The sequence below is a fragment of the Vespula pensylvanica genome, chromosome 5 (genome assembly GCF_014466175.1).
Source record: "Vespula pensylvanica isolate Volc-1 chromosome 5, ASM1446617v1, whole genome shotgun sequence".
Taxonomy (NCBI): domain Eukaryota; kingdom Metazoa; phylum Arthropoda; class Insecta; order Hymenoptera; family Vespidae; genus Vespula; species Vespula pensylvanica.
Window position 1 is genome coordinate 5,985,900 of NC_057689.1, and position 19,661 is coordinate 6,005,560.

General features: G+C 37.4%; 1 protein-coding gene across 1 annotated transcript; it reads right to left on the minus strand.

Moving 5' to 3' along the window:
• Window positions 1-8,869: 8,869 nt before the first annotated feature.
• LOC122629401 (histidine-rich glycoprotein-like) lies at window positions 8,870-11,532 on the minus strand. The gene is made up of 3 exons (XM_043812786.1): window positions 11,521-11,532; window positions 9,797-10,591; window positions 8,870-9,754 (listed from the first exon to the last, which is right to left on the minus strand). Exons 1-3 carry the CDS (start codon window positions 11,530-11,532, stop codon window positions 8,870-8,872), a joined length of 1,692 nt encoding a protein of 563 aa, XP_043668721.1.
• Window positions 11,533-19,661: the final 8,129 nt, after the last annotated feature.

Here is a 19,661-nt window from a genome sequence, read left to right on the forward strand (position 1 = left end):
TAGATAATTTCTAAAGCGATCGAAGATCCGTTTACATCTCGCAGATGCTTTCTTTTTTCCGATTTAGTCGGTCAAACGAACTCGTGTCTCTCGGTATATTCCGTCTTTCGCCGTTTATAGCACCGCAATTGGCCCTGATCCAGAATAACTCTTTACTATAGTTCACGTGACACTCGATTATTGGAAGAAATAGCGTGAGAAGTATAAATAAAGCCGGTGGAAGCGACGGAAGTGGTATGTCGAGGCCAGAATTTCAGTTTTCCTATGAATCTCCCTCTCTCTCTCTCTCTCTTTCCTCTCTCTATCTCACTCAGCATTTCGATCTGTATTACAAATCGTTTTGCTAGAGAATAAGCGCGCAATCCAAATTTCATTTAGACGGGCTTTTTCCCTGCCTTCCTCGATTTGGGCGCATCGCGATGTAGGACTTGATTGGAATCGATTATCCAGCAGACAAAATTATTTCAAAATTTCAATACGAATATGAACGTATATCAATATATAATTCTTTCTGTATTACTAAAATACAAGCATTCCGACTTTCGTTGTATCGATCTTTCGTAGGGAATGTTGGGAGAGAATGGGGGAAACCGAATGACTGATGTATTTGTCATGCCAGCAAAAGATCAGATAGCCAAAAAAAAACAACTTTGTATACATTTAGAAATCTTAATTAGACCTTTAGAGATTCAGAAAATAGATTATATAAACAAGTTAATTCATCAGTTCAACACTGAAACTTTTCAACTCGACAGCTCTTATCTTAGCTTTTTCGACATTTCGATGAATTGTCTATATAGTAATCGAATTATAGCAAGAAAAATATTATCGAGAATGGCGTACAATCTTCCTTGTGTATTCATTAGATGGTATCAATGAAATATCATCGTTGAAAACGTCAGAATAATCCTAAGAAATTATTTATAGTTTATCTTAAAAAAAAAAAAATAGGAAAAAAAGAATATCCAAGTTAGAAGTATCGTATAGATGTATCATATTACTCGATACAACGATTGTCGATTATCGAAGAGTTTGTATAGCAATATCGAGGGACGCTGGATTATCGGAAGAAATTGCGTGAAAAATATGAATAAATTCGACTCGACGTATTCAACGATCTATTGGGTGATTTCGTGCAGTCGCTTTTCGGCTGATAGCTATCACCATAGAGGGTATAGAATAGTTTGAGGGTGTTACCGTGGATCTTCTGAAGGATGTTCGATCATAATCAAAATTTATTGCAGAGAAAGAATGAGGTGAAAGAAAAGAATAAAGAAACGGGGAAAATCGATGAATAAAATACAGAAAAGACGTGATTTTCAGTATTAAATTGGACACTTTCTGGTTTTGAATCGTTTCGCATTATTTCGTGCCGTTCGGTTGTCCTACAATAAATCCATGGCAATCAAATTTGATGTATAGTCTATGTCCACGAGGTGGTTATTCGATGTCGCGGTTATATAGAAAAGAAAAAGAGTGGACGACGAACATGAAGGCTCGTTTGTCGATCAACGTAGATGATATACTCTTAACAAAATTCTATTTTCTCTTTTTCTCTCTTTTTCTTTTCTTTTCTATAAATAGGATAAGTTACGCGTTTTACCTATAATAGAATCTAACTCGATCAAGAGCAACGTTCGATAGCATGCCAATACTCGACGAAGCTTGTCTAATTGGCCCAAAACTCGAAGGTAGAAGCGGGAAATTCGATTCGAATAAAGTTTCTCGCCTATTCCTATCCATCTACTCGTCTACTTAACTTTAAGTATAAGTTTTTTCACTCGTTCTTCTTTTTCCTCATTACTGGTTCGACTTCTTCTTATCTATTTTCCCTTTCCTTTTCTTTTTCTTACTTATTATTATTCACAATTAATAATAATACTTGGACTTGTTCTTTCAACCATGCCTACATATACTCGATGAAATTTTCTACCAAGGCATTCTTGCGAAGGTAGTTCTAACGTTTTTATAAGGCGCATAATTTAAAAGGTGCGACCGATTTTAATCGTACTTTTTCACTCACGGAAAAATTTCGTTCGCGTGACTGTGTCGAAACGAACGTTTTTTCTCATACGCGAAAAAAACCATTGGTTTCGTGTTAACAGGATAGAGAGATCGAAAGACGATCAGGGAGAGAGAGAGAGAGAGAGAGAGAGAGAGAGAGAGGGAGAGAGAGAGTCAGCCGATTTTGGTCCTTTAAATTGCATCCACGCCCAAAGTGCCGATCTGCTAGGTAATAACGATATCAGCCACGTTACGCGATACCTACCATTAGCCTCGGCCACACGGCTTCGATATCGATTTGGTTGACCTTTCTACGGCTCTCAGAGCAAAGAGGGAGAGGAAGGGAGAGCGAGAGGGAGAGGGAGAGACAGAGACAGAGAGAGAATGAGAGAAGGATAGAGAATATTCGAGAGAAATTTCAAAACGCCGTCTATTAGTCGTCATCGTCAGAGGAATAACCGAACCGTTGAAAAATTTGTCGATTTTTCGTTGGTTCACACCTTCGACATTGAATTATTCATTAAACCCACTCGAGCTTGCTCTTCTCGAACGGCTAGCTTTGTCCTTTGGGCGCAATCAAAATGTTTCGAATGAAAATAGCACGACCGTGAATTCTCTTTCTGAATTCCTCTTTAAAGAGGAAACTTCACTTTTAACTGACAGTGTCGTAAAGTCAAAAAGTCCGAACGACGAAACGGAATCGGAATAAGTTTTGTGATGGAGTTTGTGACGAATCGTACGGAATAGAAAAGGATGACGAGGATTAACAATAAGGGAAAGTTTATAGCACAATTTGTTCCCTTTATATCGTTCCCTCTTACCTTTATTTTCTCTTCTTTAGGAATTTGCTTCGGGCTAATCTGAAATTGACTGATTTATAAGCTCCTGTCCTTTGGAAAACGAGGACAGACTTCCGATGGAGACAACGGTAGAATGACACTAGAATTTTGCAAAGATGGAGAAGCTCTAGGTGAGGTCATGTGTATCACAAGATAGATACGTCTGTGTGTATTTGTGTTAGTGTATGTTGTGTATGTCATGGGATGGGTGTGTTTAGTTAGGAGAGACACGACAAGGAAGACGTGTCGGTCATGCTTCTTCTATTCGCGCGTTTCCATGTAAGTAGCTATGCGTGACCAGTGGATGGCATCGAGCGACAATGCTATAGATATGATGATGTGTCTCGTCCATGAGAAATTAGTTCGCAACACGCACGTCGTTATGATACTCTCACTGTGATTAATTTCATTGCGTATGTACGATTAAACTTATTTGTCAATAAAATGCATTTTTCTACTTCTTTAAAAAATAATTCACCGATATATGTATAACATATATGTATACATTATTCATATGAATGAAAATGAAATTATTATACTCTACTAAAACCTTTAATAATTCTTACGTTTTATTTTATTTAAAATGATTATCATTTAATATAACGAATATTACGTATCATTATCGATCGTCAGTTTCGTTAACGTTAGATAAATTTCGGTTATATTTCATCGTCGAAAGTAAACGGTTTTGTTTCGTACGGATCGATTAAAACGGGGCACACCCTATATATAGGTGAAGATGCATACGCCACGGAAAAGCTGCTGAAAGGTTCGCGCACGCGTCGTGAAAATGGCCTTTAAGTGGTACCGCACGCTTCCGAATCCCAGGAAGATGAGGAGATAGAGATTGGAGAGCAGTAGGAGAGCAGTAGGTAGTAGAGAGAAAGATGAAAGAAGGGAGAGAAAGAGAGAGAGAGAGAGAGAGAGAGAGAGGGAGGGATAAAGAGAAAGAGTGAGAGTGAGAGAGGGAGCTTTCGACCGTAAGGACCGATCGATCGTCGATAAATCGAGATTGGAATGCAAGCACAGTACTCTTGGTGCTGTTGCGCATTGGTTTCGAGAGTGCAACCAAAGCGCGAATTGTTGATACCTTTCTCTCTCTCTCTCTCTCTCTCTCTCTCTCTCTCTCTTTCTCTTTCTCTTCCGATTTCTCTATGCTGACAGGCCAACAACATCCAAGTCCTTTTCTAATAAATTAACACTGTGTGAAAGAGAGAGAGAGAGAAAGAGAGAGGGTATAGTGTGGTGGATAACGCGGAAAATATGGAAATCGTGGGAACAGGTCGCGTAACCTTTTGCGGGCGCACGTTTCGCGCTTTGAACGTCCATTTTACTTCGTTTCCGGTTATCGTGCGCTCGATCCAACGAATAAATTCTCTTCTTCCGTTTCCGAAAATGCATCGTTCTCTTCGACGATCGACAACCTACGAAATTAATTTTCGTTATTCGATGCATTCAATTGTAATAATTTTTTTTTTCATTGTTTTATTTTATTTTATTTTTTTCACGGAAAATATAAAGTTTTGGTCATAGCGTTTTTAGGTGAATATGTATTCGCGTATGTGTTTATGAATATACTTAAATAGATATTTACGTATACGCATATACGTATGTATGTATAATATGTATGTATTTACGTACAATATATTTCATATTTAGCTACGTTTTACGCGTATGTTTATTTTTTTTATGTACAGTATGTATATTTTAGAGTGAGATTGTATATCTTTTTTTCTTGTTTACCTTTTTTTCCACTTTTTTATCGGTATTCGATTTGTTTGATCAAAATAATATTTTATTGAATTTCTCTCAACCTTATTTACATTTTAGATGTATCTAAAATAATCTGCAAGTATCTAGATTATGTATATCTTTTCCAGATCGGTTCGAAAGATTTTCAAAGAAAGAAGATATAGAAAACGTGCTTCTACTTTTAACGATAAACCTTTCTCACCTCGTCGTACCGCCTATTGTTCTACCAAATTTGCACTTCCTCTTATTCGTCTATCTTTTATTCACTGAACTCTCATGGATTTAACAGAGAACCATCGCTTGAAGCGATAGAAACTCTGCCTTAATTGCTAAATATTCTCATCCTTTCCTTTAACGTGATTCCTCTCTTTAGGACGTTCAAGTTTGCATAGCTCGTACATTCGTGAAATAAAATCTATTCTTGATTTGATCGGTGATCTTTTTAAACGAGTTACTTTTATAATTACATACGTTTTCAAATCGATCGAATTAATTAATTCGATTGATTAATACAATTCTTCTCTAGTTTTACTTTCAAACGATATTGTATGTATATATACATATATACATATACGTGCCATCGAATATGTATGTGTTATCGGAGATTCTACTTGCTCTTTTTAGACGGTCATGCTAATCAGTATGACACTGGCACCGGATGGAAGTTGAAAACTGACGAGATATGTCGATCGTCCTCTCTCTCTCTTTCTCTCTCTCTCTCTCTTTCACGATGAGAACGTTAAAGTCAAGCAAAAAGAAGAGATAGAAGGTTGAAACTTGCAAATGCATGCGGAACATCGTAGGACAAACTGAGCTCGTCTTCTCTAACGATGCGTATGCCACGACTAGTACGGCGCAATTAAAGTATTTCAGATGTGAATTATTTATGAACGTAACAGAAAAGTGCTTGGGGTTTCCAAGTTAGATAGAGTGAAAGAGTGAGTGAAAGAAGGAAAGAGAAAAAGAGAGAAAGGGAGAGAGAGACAGAGAGAAACTTCGTCGTCGTCATCTTCTCTTCGTTGAGAAGAGATTATGTTCTCGTCGAGTAATATATCGAACAATACGTTTACTCTCTTCATCGTCCTCTGCTCTTTCCCTCCTCCATCTAACACGCCCATCATTCTATCCCCGTCATTCGTCCGGTTAAACGACACATTTTGTTAATGTACAGTTGTACCCTCCATGGTAGTACACTCCACCACGTAATGCTTTCCCGTACATAATACGATTTCTCGAGGATCTCATAAATTTAAATCATCGGCCGACAGGTTTTGTCGGGCCTGAACTTTGCCGCTACATTTACGAATGAATTTAATCCTACGGGAGGACCCACACTGACAACTTTTGCTGGATTCCCTTTTACGTAAAATATCCGATTTTACGAGTGTACAACCCCTTTTTTTCTCTCTCTTCCTCTTTTTTCTTTTCTATTCTTTTTCTTTCTTATATATTCACTTTGTCGGATTTCTACTCATTCGTGTCCTAAATTTTAGTATATATTTCTTTCTCTTTTGTCTATCTTTCTTCTTTTTCTTTTCTTTTCTTCTTTTTTCTCCATCTTACCATTCGTCCCTTGTATGTGACATTTGTGGACTATAGTTTTATCTTTCTTTCTTTCTTTCTTTCGTTCTTCCTATCTCTCTTATCAGCTGCTAAAAATTCGCTGCTAATACAAAATGTCAAAGGTTGTCCGGCGAAATTAGATTGGATCATATCCATCATCCTTTTCATTTATTTTCTTTTATTTTATCTCTCGCTTTTCCTATCTCTCTTTCTCTTTCTCTCTCTCTCTTTCTCTCTTTCTTTGCTTTCTCCCTTGTCTTTTTTCTCCCTTTTATCGACAACTCGCTCTACTCGATTGATGGTATATTTAATAGATAGGATGTTTCTGAAGCAGCAGAGAGAAAAATTTCTCAAGAATATTCTGTGTATTTATTAAAATTAAGAGAAAAAAGGGAGAAAGAGAAAAGAAAAAGAAAGAAGGAAACTAACGAACGTAGCTTCGCAGGAAATCTGTAATTTTTTCTTACAAATATGTATTTGAAGAAATCGAAGAAAGAGAGAAATGTTCGTAGAAAATCGTCTTTTCTTGGGTCGACCAATGCATGCTGATAAACCCGCTCGGAGGAATTTAAATCTTAAGATGCCGTCGAGGGAACACTTTCTTTCTTTTCGGGCTTACTACCTTCCTCCCCACGCCACCCCTTCCCAATCCTTTTCCGTACCATTCCCAAGGATCTATTGCACTTTGACGATTTATTAACCCATCTAGAAATCATTCGGACATGCCGACTTTCACGAATTTCTTTCCTCTTTTGAAATTGTTTCTTCGTCGTCCGATGGAAACTGTGAAAGGGGATTGTATTACAGCTAGGTTTGATCGATCGATTCGATTTCTTACTGAAATATGATATATACCTCTCTACGTTGATATCTCCGAGAAAATTCTTCTTTAACGATTTTTTAACAGCAATAGTAATAACAATTATTACAATGATAATAATAACAGTAATAATGATGATGATGATGATGATGATGATGATGATGGCAAAATAAGATCTCCTTATATTAGATTCATTGTTACAAATGTTTCAAAAGATTGGACACCTTAAAGGTATAAAACAGAGAAAACATAAATAAACAAAAAGAGAAAAAAAAATTAATAATAATAATCGTAAATTGTAGCGTACGTTTTGAAGAACGACAAAGGAAGAGTCTAATAAAATTTCGTTGAAAATTGTCTAAAAGGTAGAAAGGAAGGTTCGTTCGTACATTGGGACGAGAAGACTGCCTTCGAGAAAAGTCAGTCGAGACGGATGAGAACCAGAGAGTGGAAAAGAAATAAGCTTGAAAGTCAGTTCCCTAGCGTTACTCTCAGCTCGCGTTGAGAAAAGTTGCGAGCCAACATAACCAAGCCACGACTTTGAAATGTTCATTGCTGAGCAAAAAGATTTCTCTCTCTCTCCCTCTCTCTCTCTCTCTTTTACTCTGTAATGCGTGCGAGAGGAACACACCATGGAAAAATAATTTACAACGAGAAATTAGTTGGCAAACTGATACGGTTCGCTAAACTTACCTTTGCAATATCCATCAGATGATCACGTCGTCGAGAATAGTAGTCCTGGAGAAAAAGGAGGTCAATCTTATCAAGACGTTGTCGTTCCATATCATCTCCAATCTTCCAATCGGTCGATTCGATATATCGATCGCTATATTTTCTTTACTTTTTTTTTATTTTCCATCAGTTTCAACAATTTTTCAAGTTAATTCGAATCGTTTCATTCTTCGATTTAATGCGATCGTATTTATATTAAATTATTTTCATTCAATCTTATTTCAACGGATAATCATAAATATACAGTATCGAGTTTCTACGTTTTATTTTAAACGTTTGGATTATATATTTATATCGTAATAAATGTCATTATTGTAAAAAAGAATATTTTAGATTAAAATAATTCGTTTGGAAATTATAAATTGTGTTAATTATAAATAAATACATTTAAAAATTTCTTTTAGAAGATCACGAAGGTTAATCTCGCATGTGAAAAATTACGAGAAATCGTACGTGTTCTCGAGAAAAGAAATGATTCTCGAGAGCTTTGAGTTATCTTTCTTTCCTTTCTCTTTTTTTTTCCTGTTTCTCTCTCTACATCTTTCTTCCTCTCTCTCTCTCTCTCTCTCTCTCTCTCTCTCTCTCTCTTTCTCTTTTTATACACGAAATTTACCGTGGAGTTTCCTTCAGAATAATTTTATTAGTTACTTACGCGTTGTATCGTTACCCCAACGTTGCATTATAGTAACTGCTTTACCGTTATGGAAAAGACGCTAGTCCGCCGTTGGCTAAACTTGTTCGGTCCGACATTCTTGAAACTATGGGTTTGCAAACGCAAATGCTATTTATCCTATCTTCTTTCCCTTTCTTTTTCATCTTTTTACCATTCAATTTTTTCTTTCTTCTTTCCCTTATTATCGTATATCTTTTCTGTTCTCTTTCTCTTTTTCTCCCCCTCCTCTCTCTCTCTTTTTTTTCTTGCAATATAATGTTTCTATCGAATAAAAGTCAATTAGAAATAAAATTCATCGTAAAGATTTGAGATCGTGAACGATTATTTTATTGATCGCGATTCGAAAGGATACAAGAAATATTTGTGGTAACGATAAAGGTTATTGAACAATGTTAAAATAGTCGCTATGTCTGTCTAGTAAACGTTTCCGAGTAGTCATAAATAAAGTGTGAATATAAATAAGATAAATTGGTTAGCATCGTTAAATTAAACTTGCACAACAGTTACTTGTTCGGTCGATTCCTTCGTTGGGGATGGTTGTTGGGGTACTTTCAATACGTCGACGATTTGAGGCGTGACGACGATAGGTGCACTCTCCTCAGGGAACACGTATTCTTCATGATTTTGAGAGGCTCCGAAATAATGTCCAAAGCTCTTGTAATGTGTGTGATCGTGACCATCGAAGGAAGAGTGATGATGATCCTCGTGATGTTTCTGATGATGATCGTGGCCATGTTTGTGATGATGATCCTCATGATGTTTATGTCCTTCGTGATGTTTGTGATGTTCGTCATGATGATGTTCCTCGTGATGATCATGATGATGTTTGTGATCATGGCCATGCTTATGTTCTTCCTTATGCTCGTGTCCATGCTTATGTTCCTCGTGATGATGGTGTTTGTGTTCCTGATGATGGGAATGATGGTGATTCTCATGATGGCCGTGATGATGATCCTCCTTGTGCCCGTGCTTGTGTTCATGGCCATGTTTATGGTGATGATCCTCGTGATGATCGTGTTTGTGGTCTTCGTGATGACCGTGGTGATGCTCTTCCTTGTGTTCGTGCTTGTGGTCGTGTCCGTGCTTATGATGATGATCCTGATGGTGATGATGTTTGTGATCCTCGTGATGCTTATGCTTGTGATCGTGGCCGTGCTTGTGATGATGATCCTCGTGATGACCATGATGATGATCCTCGTGATGACCGTGTTTATGCTCGTGGCCGTGCTTGTGGTGATGATCCTCCTTATGTTCGTGCTTGTGATCCTCCTTATGCTCGTGGCCGTGATGATGATGGTGATTCTCCGTTTCCTTGTGCGTATGATGGTGATGATGCTCGTTAACGTGGTGATGTTCGTGATGGTGGTGATGCTCGTTATGATGATGATGCTTGTGATGATGATGATGTTCCGCGTGATGTTTGTGCTCCTCGTGATGCTCGTGTTTCGAATGGTGCTGGTGACCATGGTGATGCTGATGCTCGCCGTGATGTTTGTGATCGTGTCCATGTTTGTGCTCGTGTTTATGTCCGTGTTCGTGCTTGTGTTCATGACCGTGATGATGCTTATGATCCTCATGATGCTTATGACCGTGATGGTGGTCGTGTCCATGATGATGATGATGATCTTGGTGATGTTTATGTTCTTCGTGATGCTTATGCTCCTCATGATGGTCGTGATGATGCTTATGATCGTGTCCATGATGATGCTTATGACCATGATCGTGCTTATGCTTCGAGTGATGATCGTGATGCGAATGATGACCATGATGATGATCGTGATGATGACCGTGATGATGGCCGTGACTGTGATGAAAGGAAGCCGAATGATGACTGTCGTGACTTTTTCGTTGAGGATTAGCGAATGCTGGTGTCACAAACGTAATGTGCGTTCCCGCTACATCGTTTCTTCGAGCTTGCATCAGAGGTTTCGAAGACGTCACCCCTGATAACGTCCCGGCTCCGATGCTCGAACTACCATATCCATTGTGAAAAGAAGACAGTCCATTTGAATCCGTGAAAGGTTGGAAAGTGACTCCAGTAAGTCCACTAAGTTGTCTCTTTTTCAAGTTCTTCGTCGGTTTTTCAATGACATCTTGCGATTGAGCCGGCTCGATCGGATGAAGCTTTACCAATTGATCCTGATTTCGAGTTCTTGGGTCCTGGCTGTCCGCTACTGTCAACAGTAGTCCGACGACCGACAACCATGCCTAACATCAAAGTGAAAATTTTTTTATCAAACATTTCGAGAATCGTACAATGGCTTTTGATGATCAAATCGGATATTTAATTAATGAAAACTCACGACTTCGATAATCGATTTTTTTTCATTTTCCTTTCAATTATCTTTCCCCGACATGTGATAATAATTATCGACAAGAAGAAAAAAGAATAAAAAAATTGGTGGAAAATGATCGAACTATGAATCGACGAAATGACAATGAATCTTGAATATCTCGTTTCAATACCGACACGACACGGTCACCAATGCTAATTCTCTCGTTCCATGAATTTCGAACGTGGCTATAACTATCGGACATGAACAAAGGACGAGAGTTCTCTGATATATTCTTTTTGAAACGCAAACGTTGGTGCGTTTAATAACTCGAAATTTAATCACCAGTCTACCGAGCGATCTATGGGGCGGCTCGTTAATAATGAGGAAACGTTTAAAAAACTTTCTCATGGTTGAAATTTATTAGGAAGAAGTTACATTTGTAAAAAATTTTTTTACAGTTTCTTTTTTTTCCTAAAATTAATTTCTTTTATTCGTAAACGATCGTATTTAAATACTCTTTGTATATTCGACTGATCTCCGGCAATTAAAATGTAAATTACATCACGCGTATTTATACAAACAAAAAAAAATCATTTATTCGTAATTCATGCGTATTTGCGCACAACAACACCGGAATCGATTTAATGCGAATCGAGAATTATAACGAGAAACGTTGATGTAAAATATTCAAACTGCTATTTAATCTTGTGAAATTGAATAATTCCTATGAGAAAAGTATGAAAAAGAGAGAGGGAGAGAGAGGAAATTGAACGAGCCGCCATATCGATTTAATAGTGCGAACGAATCCAACCAGCTACCCAAATCTTGAAAATATACAATTTTGAGAGAGGGACGACTTACCCAGTTGGCCATGTTGCTGTTATTTCCGGTCGCAGCGAATGCGTTACTGGATGCCAAAAGTTGCTCGGTACGTACTTTTATAGATGGAAGCGTACTCTCCGTACTTTCTTCCGTGCTAAGCACCAATGTCGTTTACGACGGACAGCCTAATGTTTTAATCGTCGTCATAATGCGCGCCCGAGCGCAACCGGCCCAGCAAACGATCGCAAACGATCGAGAACCTCTTGCATTTTATTCGTTGCGAATGATCCATAGGAACCTTACTTCCGGCGAATTAAAAAAGTCTTTCGCCAGTCTGAGCTCATCGAATGATAAAAAAGGAAGAAGAAGAAGAAGAAAAAGAAGAAGAAAAAGCAAAGAAACAATCCTTTCTCTCCTTCCTTTTAATTTAAAGCATTCCACCGTGAAGGATACTTTTCGTAAACTGGGAGAAAATGTTCGGCTAATGAGTGAAACGATTGATATTTTAGATATAAAGGAAGATAAAGATGAAGACAAAGATAGAGAGAAAAAGAAAGAGAGAGAGAGAGAGAGGGGGGGAAAAGAAGAAAGAAGAAAATAAAAGGAACGAGCCAGGAGAAGGAACTCGACGAGTTGGTCCCGCGATCGATCGAATCACCATCGATAGACGTTTCCTTTCGTCGATTTCATTGGCAATAAATTTAAATGTTAGCCTTTTTCTACGAACGAAATCGAACGATTGATCGGAAAAGAGATATATATATGTGTGTGTGTGTGTGTGTATACAAGTATATATATATATATATATATATATATATATATATATATATAGTCATTGCGGGTAATCGATGTGCGTCGCTTTGATCGTAAAGAGGTCTGCGAAAGAACGAAAGGAAAAAAGGAAGAAAAAGAAGAAGGAAATATATCAAACTTCTTCCTCTTCCTGTTACGTCGTTCGCTCCTCGTTAGACGATCTTTCTCCTTAAAGGGATTTTCGTTTTCTTTGCCTCTTTGGTTCGTTCAATTATCGCAAACCGTTTCGAGAACGATAAGAGAAAAAAATGATAGAATATTCGATTGACTAGTCGAACGAAAAATTAAGAAAATTCATAAAGTTAGTAGCTAATTTTCTTTTCATTTCGAGTCGATTTAATACTTGTTTTATTAAACAACTATTTCTATTTCATTCTTTTCTCTGAAAGAATTTCGTGTATCTATATAAGTACATACATACATATACAAACGTGTTTCATTTAAACCGAGCACACTTCCTCGCAATTCTCAATGGTACTCGCAAAATTGTGGAGGTGGTCGTATTATAAATGAGCGTTGACGTCTCACTCACTCGCTGTGGACTTTCCACGTAAACGCGAAGTTTCAACGGTGGAAAGTAATTTCGAGAAGAGGCTACGGAATTGCTGTCGCGTGCCACGAATTTTGAACCCTTTTAATCCGACCCCCAGCAATGCCACAAATTTTCGCTACTGAGCCAAATAAATGTTGTTGCATATTTTGTCAAGTTTCTCAGACGTTACAACGAAATCCTCTTATTACCTTACTTCTTTTTTCTCTTTCTTCTTTTTCCTTATTAAATCTTTTTTTTTTCCCAAAGGACTGATGACGATTTGAATTTTAATAGAGCGCCGAAAAATACGTGCGTTGTCTCGTTGATTTATGAAATCGCCAGAATGGATACCAAATTAAAGGAATGCACGAGAGTGGATGGTATAGAAAACACGAAATATTGTATTCATCTCGACGTCAAAGTTGATAAAGCACGTTCAATGAAATGACAGAAAAATTACGTTATAACGTTGCACGCATATATGCTGGCAGAGGACGATCAAATTTATCGTATCGTTCACGAAATAACGCAAGTGATTTTATTGTTTCTATTCATAGCAATGTAGCGAGTATCGTTGAATGTTTCTATCATGGAATCGAAAGAGAGAGAGAGAGAGAGAGAGAGAGAGAGAGAGAGAGAGAGAGAGAGAGAGAGAGAGAGAGAGAGAAGAAAAAAGCATGAATAGAGTTTAAAAAGAAGAAAAGAAAAAAAATGATCGTTCTTTCGAAACTATTTATTTTATTTTATTCGTTTATTCGTTCTCTCTTAAAAGATAACTCTAGAGCCGTAGTGAATAAGTTAAAAAAAAATTATCTGATGTTTGTAATGTCTATCTTTTCTTTCTCTATTTTTCTCTCTCCCTTTCTCAAGAAAGAAAGAAAGATATTTCATTTTCTCCTTTTAGTCTTACTGATAACGATAGCAAGTAGAAAAAGATTTGGAAGAGTATCATTCGGTGTTTAGTGAAATTCTAGAAAGCAGATCTTTTGTGGTTATCAACCAAATGTTTCTTTTTCTTTTTTTCCATTTTATCTCGATCTCTCTCTTTCTCTTTCTCTCTCTCTCCGAAGTAGACACATTAACGGTGCTCGGATAATTATTTCCGCACGATTTTCTCTGCGCGTTTCACCACGGTTAAGCAGAATTTATCGAACGAGTCGAAGGGGAAGTCCCCGCAGACTTTGAGACTCGTTTGAAACGTAAAACAGGATATAAAAGTGAATAAAGGATAGAGCCGATGCTTTAAGTAAGATTGGAAATATAAGCCGATCAATCACCGACATATTATATTCAATTAACTAAACGTCGACTAACTCCTTCGATATGTATCACGTTATTAACGTTATTTAACATGCTTTAAATGTTTATCGGACTCGTAATATTTCTCAACGATATAATAATTTGTTATTCACACGCGAACATTAAAGATTATGAATCACGAAGGGAATAAATAAAGCGAGAAAAAGATAAAAGCGAAAAGAAAAAGATCATTCCATCCACATCTTTCTTCGAACGTCGACGGGTCCTGCAAAAGCTACTAAACGCCTCTCTTCCACCTTCTCTCTCTCTCTCTCTCTCCCTCACATATACACATACACACATACATACACACACTTTCGATCTCTCGAAGCACGCAAAAAGAGAGAAAGAGGGAAAGAGTAGGATGAGGTTGAAGGAGGAAGGGAGTATCTACGTTATCGATTTAAACATTAGCGTCCTACTACGATAATAGAGCAGCCGTTTATGTACACACGGGCTATCTGCCCTCGTACCATAGCTATGTCGGCTATTAAACGAGCTTTTCCCCATTTTTTTTTGTCGTCTACTCAACCTCTTCTCTCTCTCTTTCTCTCTTTCTCTCACTCGACCGCGTGCCGCTGACGCACGAACGTTTCCCTTCTGAATTAATCCGTGATAATTCGTCATCCCTTTTCAAAAGAGATATAAAGGGAAAGAGAGCGAACGAGATTTGTACAGACCGCGGAATTAACTCTGATCTCCTTCGGTTCTTTACCTGACGTAAAAGCTCGTTACTCGATCATCCGTAATCGGCTGTAATGTTTGCCCGATCGAGGATGGTAAGCTTTCGTTATATATTTTTATTTTCCCGTATGAATGAGAAGAAGGAAAGAAAAGAAAAGAAGAAGAAGAAAAAGTACATAGATACTGATATATTAAATTTATTCGGTTTATATTATTTCCAATTGGACGTTTATGAGCATCAATTTATTTAAGTAGGTATAGTTAAAGAGGGAAGATATGATAAGAAAAAAGAAGAACACTCGTTATTTTTATTGTTTCATTTTTCTTTTTGCTTGACGATAAAATAGTGAGAGAGAGAGAGAGAGAGAGAGAGAGAGAGAGAGAGAGAAAGAGAGAAATACCCAAAGCCCCCCTATTCGCATTATTTTAACATCCACGTGTAAATTAAGAAACACGTTAAGTCCGAATCTTCCACCGTACCTTTATGGAGATGAAGAGATAGAGAAAGGGAGACAGAGAGAAGACTGAGTCGGTGAATTTACATTCGAAAGAGAAGGTCCGTTAAATGGCAACGAAGTTGGAACAATTTCTTCCTTTGTCTCAAGAGGTTCGCCGTCGCGAATTCGGTAGTGGATCGCGTGTCAAATTATACGAAGAAGAAACTTACTCTTGGGACGTCTCTCCCTTCGAGCGCGCTCGAAAGTACTCCGCCATTTTCTTTAATACCTTTTTCTTTATACAAACTAATCATACGGTAAGAATGAGGATTTTCGATTTTATATATTCTGCATACGTATTGTAATTTATTCTGAAGGAGAAGAAAAAAAGAGAAGATAGAAAAAATAGAAAAAATAAAAAAGTTATATCGCTCGCGACGTGAGAATCATTTTTCGTGCAGCCTGTTGCACTGGAAACTTTTATTCGTTTTTCGATGTCGGCCCATTTTGTACAAATATTTAAACAAAATTATCATACCTTTCGTTTCGAACGATATTCTGTCTCTCGAAGGAACGTGTTGCATAATAAATCGAGATTGAGATTTTGCCTCTCTTTTTCTTTCTTTCTTTCTTTCTTTTCCTTTTCGTTCAGGACGATACATTCTGTTTCTCTCTTTCTCTTCTTAGCACGTTCTTTCTTTCTCTTTAACGAATCGACTTTACTTCACACCCTTAGCCGAGAGAAATCGAAGAAAACGAGAAGAGACGAACACGACTAGCGTTTACTTGGCGTTTCGTTAACCGAGAACACGTGCTGATTACAGGGAGTCTTAAAATCATTAGACAGTAAAGGGGAGGAAGAAGGGCAGGAAGGAAGGAATTTCCTGTCTACTTTCTCCTTTCTCTCTCTCTCTCTCTCTCTCTCTCTCTCTCTCTCTCTCTCTCTCTCTCTCTCTCTCTTAAAGGAAAGAAGAGAAAGTTCTCTTTCCTTTCTTGAGGAATGTAGGATTCCAGAACAGGACTTCGAATCCTTGCAAGCTTATTGGCAAAAGAGAAGCGACAGTCGGTATCTACAAAGGCACGTGATCGTCATCGTTATTTCTGTCTTCTTTCTTTAACCGCATCTTTTCTCTTTCTCTTTTTTTCTCAGTGCATCTTTCTTTAGAAAATTACTGCCAATTTCAATCGTCCTTTCTTGCTCGACGGATCCGTCCTCTTTGTCCTTCCTCTTTAACTCCTGTCTATTTTGTTCCATCTCTTTTTCTTCCTGTGTTTCGTAACTTCGATCGGTTATCGGTTGTCGTTGCTCTCATTGTCTGACAACGATTTGACGAGATGGCCGATACAATTTTGAAGTGAAGTCTTACAAAGAGACGCGTAGAGAGAAATATCTTGTGATACCATTTTAAAGGGACTAGTAAGGAGAATCCATTAATCTCGTTGAAAATGCTGACTAGTGTTATAGAAGGAAAGGAGAGAACGTTGCTTTGGTTCAAGTAGACTGAGATTTCTATGAGATTAACTGTTTATTGTAAAAACACATTGAAATACATTTCTGGTATTAGTACAAACGGAAAGGGCAATCGAAAGGAAAGAATAAGAGAGAACGATTAATCGATGAATGAATAAAAAATAGAAAGTAAACGACATCTTCATATTCTGTTATTTTAAATATATAATATTTCTTTAAAAAACGATATTAAGGCTCGTTAAACAGGTAGTTTTAACGTACTAATTTTCTCCCCCACAAAAAAAGAAAAAAAAAAGAAAAAAATATCCTAAAACCCATATTCTTCTTCATCGTACCCCTACGCAGCAGTATCATCGATAACAGAATTTGTATAGCGGTTAAGGTAGTAAAGTAGATAATATTAGAAATAAAAGTCGGTGGAGCAGAGCGATAGCCCCAGGGGTAAAGGGTCCTCTAATGGCTCCATGATTTTCCTCTACCGGAGTTTGCTAGCAGAGTTTCCTTTAGAAGCAGTAGCAACGGGACTAGTCGGTAGAGAGACACCGCATGGGATTAGACCATACAGGCCATACGTTTTAAAGTCTACGTTAGGCTCAACCACGTGTATCCAAGATACTCGTGCAATCCTATTTTCAATTCTATCTTTCTCTCTTCTACTCTTTCTCTTTCTCATATATAGATAGTTTCCGATCGAAAGTGTACGCACGACCACCACCTGCTTTCTTCTTCTTCTTCTTCTTCCTCTTCCTTTTCTTTTTTCTCTGGCCTCGCATCATCTCTCTTTCTCTCTTTGTGCCGCTTGATTTACGTCTTTGCCAAAGTTTTATCGCCCCGTCTATCAAGTCTGGCCTTTCTCGAATCCTCCGGAGGATCCTGCTTCCTCCGTTAGTACGATTTCACCGGTCGACACATCGAAGGATTCGGGTCGCACTTAATCCTATCCTGGGACAATTTATGTTTGGACCGCTTATAAATTACCTATATAGGTTTATATATATATATACATACATATATATATATATATACATATACATATACATACGTATCGATACCTATACATATAGATCGTTGTTATATATATACGTCGAAACCTTCCCCAGTTTGTACATCATATTCCAGCCTATTTGTCTTTAGGTTTATTCCAAACGCTTGGCCCTCTCTCTTATCGGGGATACCCTCGTTCAGCCTAGTAAATTTGGAATATTTAAGGTCGATTTATCGAGCGTTATGTAAAAATATATCGTCCTAGTCCGAGGCTACTTCTCGAATCGAGAGAATATTTTATCGAGTCCATTTGTTCTTTTTTAGATCGAACCCTTTCCCCTCTCATTCTTCTCCTTAATCAATCACAACTCCGATCGATTTTTACCTAAAGTAGGTACGTAATATAATATGAAAGAGATTCGAGACTCGGTTTAAGTCCTTTTCCAGTTCAGTCTTTGTTATATCGCTTATCGCAGTAGTCTACGTCTGCCAAGTAAGAAAGAAGCTTCAAGAAGATTCGCATTTCCAATCCCAGGAGTCGCACGGTCAATTAGGTTCGGCGTTCGTTTTCTTGAAAGTCGTCTCGTTTCATAGTCACGAGGAACTTTCCGAACGTTCTCTTTCTCCTTCTTTCTATCTTTCTCTTCTTTCTCATTTTCGCAGAACGTACTCGCGGGAACAAAGAATCAAAGTAGTTTTCCTTGGCTTCGAATTGACTGGCCCTACTCCTTCTCTTCACCACTCTCCCACCTTATAAATATTTAAATCTAATGAACTTTTCGAACCGTGTAAAACCTAGTCCCGAGTTTCTTCCTAATGGATAATGGCAACGATATCTTTGTATGTGTATATGTCGTTCGCCATACATGCGATCAGACGATCACTTTGATTTTTCACAGTTCAAGCTACGCTTTCAAATCGTATCCATTTTGTGACGAATAATTGGATAGGAAAAAGGTAAAACCATTTATTTGTCTGACGACGATCGCTACCTCCGATTCGACAAATTCAAGAATCAAAGCTATCGATTGCCGACACACGCCAACATGTCTGTTACCTCACCGTTTCGAAATAGGTAATCCTTCTCGCAATTTTGCACTACGATTTTCGACGCGGATTTTACGGATTTGATCTATACATTTGATCGCATTTACCTCGTGTATTTTTTTCCCATTTCTCTTTTTTCACTTTCTTTTTTCCTTTCTTTCTTTCTTTATTTATTTATTTCGAATATCCCTTATGATTTCTCTATTGACTCGTTTCATCTTCTGTTTGTGTTAAATATTGTTATAAATTATAAACGGAGAATAGTTTTACGTTTATAAAAAAGAATAAAACGTAAGAAATAAAATCATGTTATTTTAATGATTGAAAGATGACAAATACAAATGTTATGATCAGTTAAATATGTACAAATAAAAGAGAGAACAAAAGTATATTATAACTGCAGATTTTCTACTAAAATCATGATTTAATATGATGTGTGTGTGTGTATATATACATATAATGATATATATCATAATTGCGATACGTTGCAAGTCATATGGAAATAATGGGCAAATAGCGCCGATGACTCGAGGCTAAAATTAATTATCGCGACGAATAACGCCCGATACACATGTCGTATAAAGCATTTCAAATTGTTATTCCCGGAATAATTTTCAAAGGACTGTGCTGTTCAAAAGAATAACAAATTTTCTCGTGGACGTTGAAGTCGTGGTAGAAGTTTAACATTATTATCATTAGACTTTGAATTACTGTTGCACATGTTCCTGCTTATTAAAGTTTTTTTGTCTTTAAATAATGACCATGTCGTATTTTGGCTCGACCCAAATACCAAATTTGAAAATGTTTCTGGTGGGCGACCAGTATAACTTCTATTGCAATGAAAATTATGATACGCATTACCATTTTTTCGAGATCGTATACTCTGCAAAAATTTCGAATGAGGATTACATAT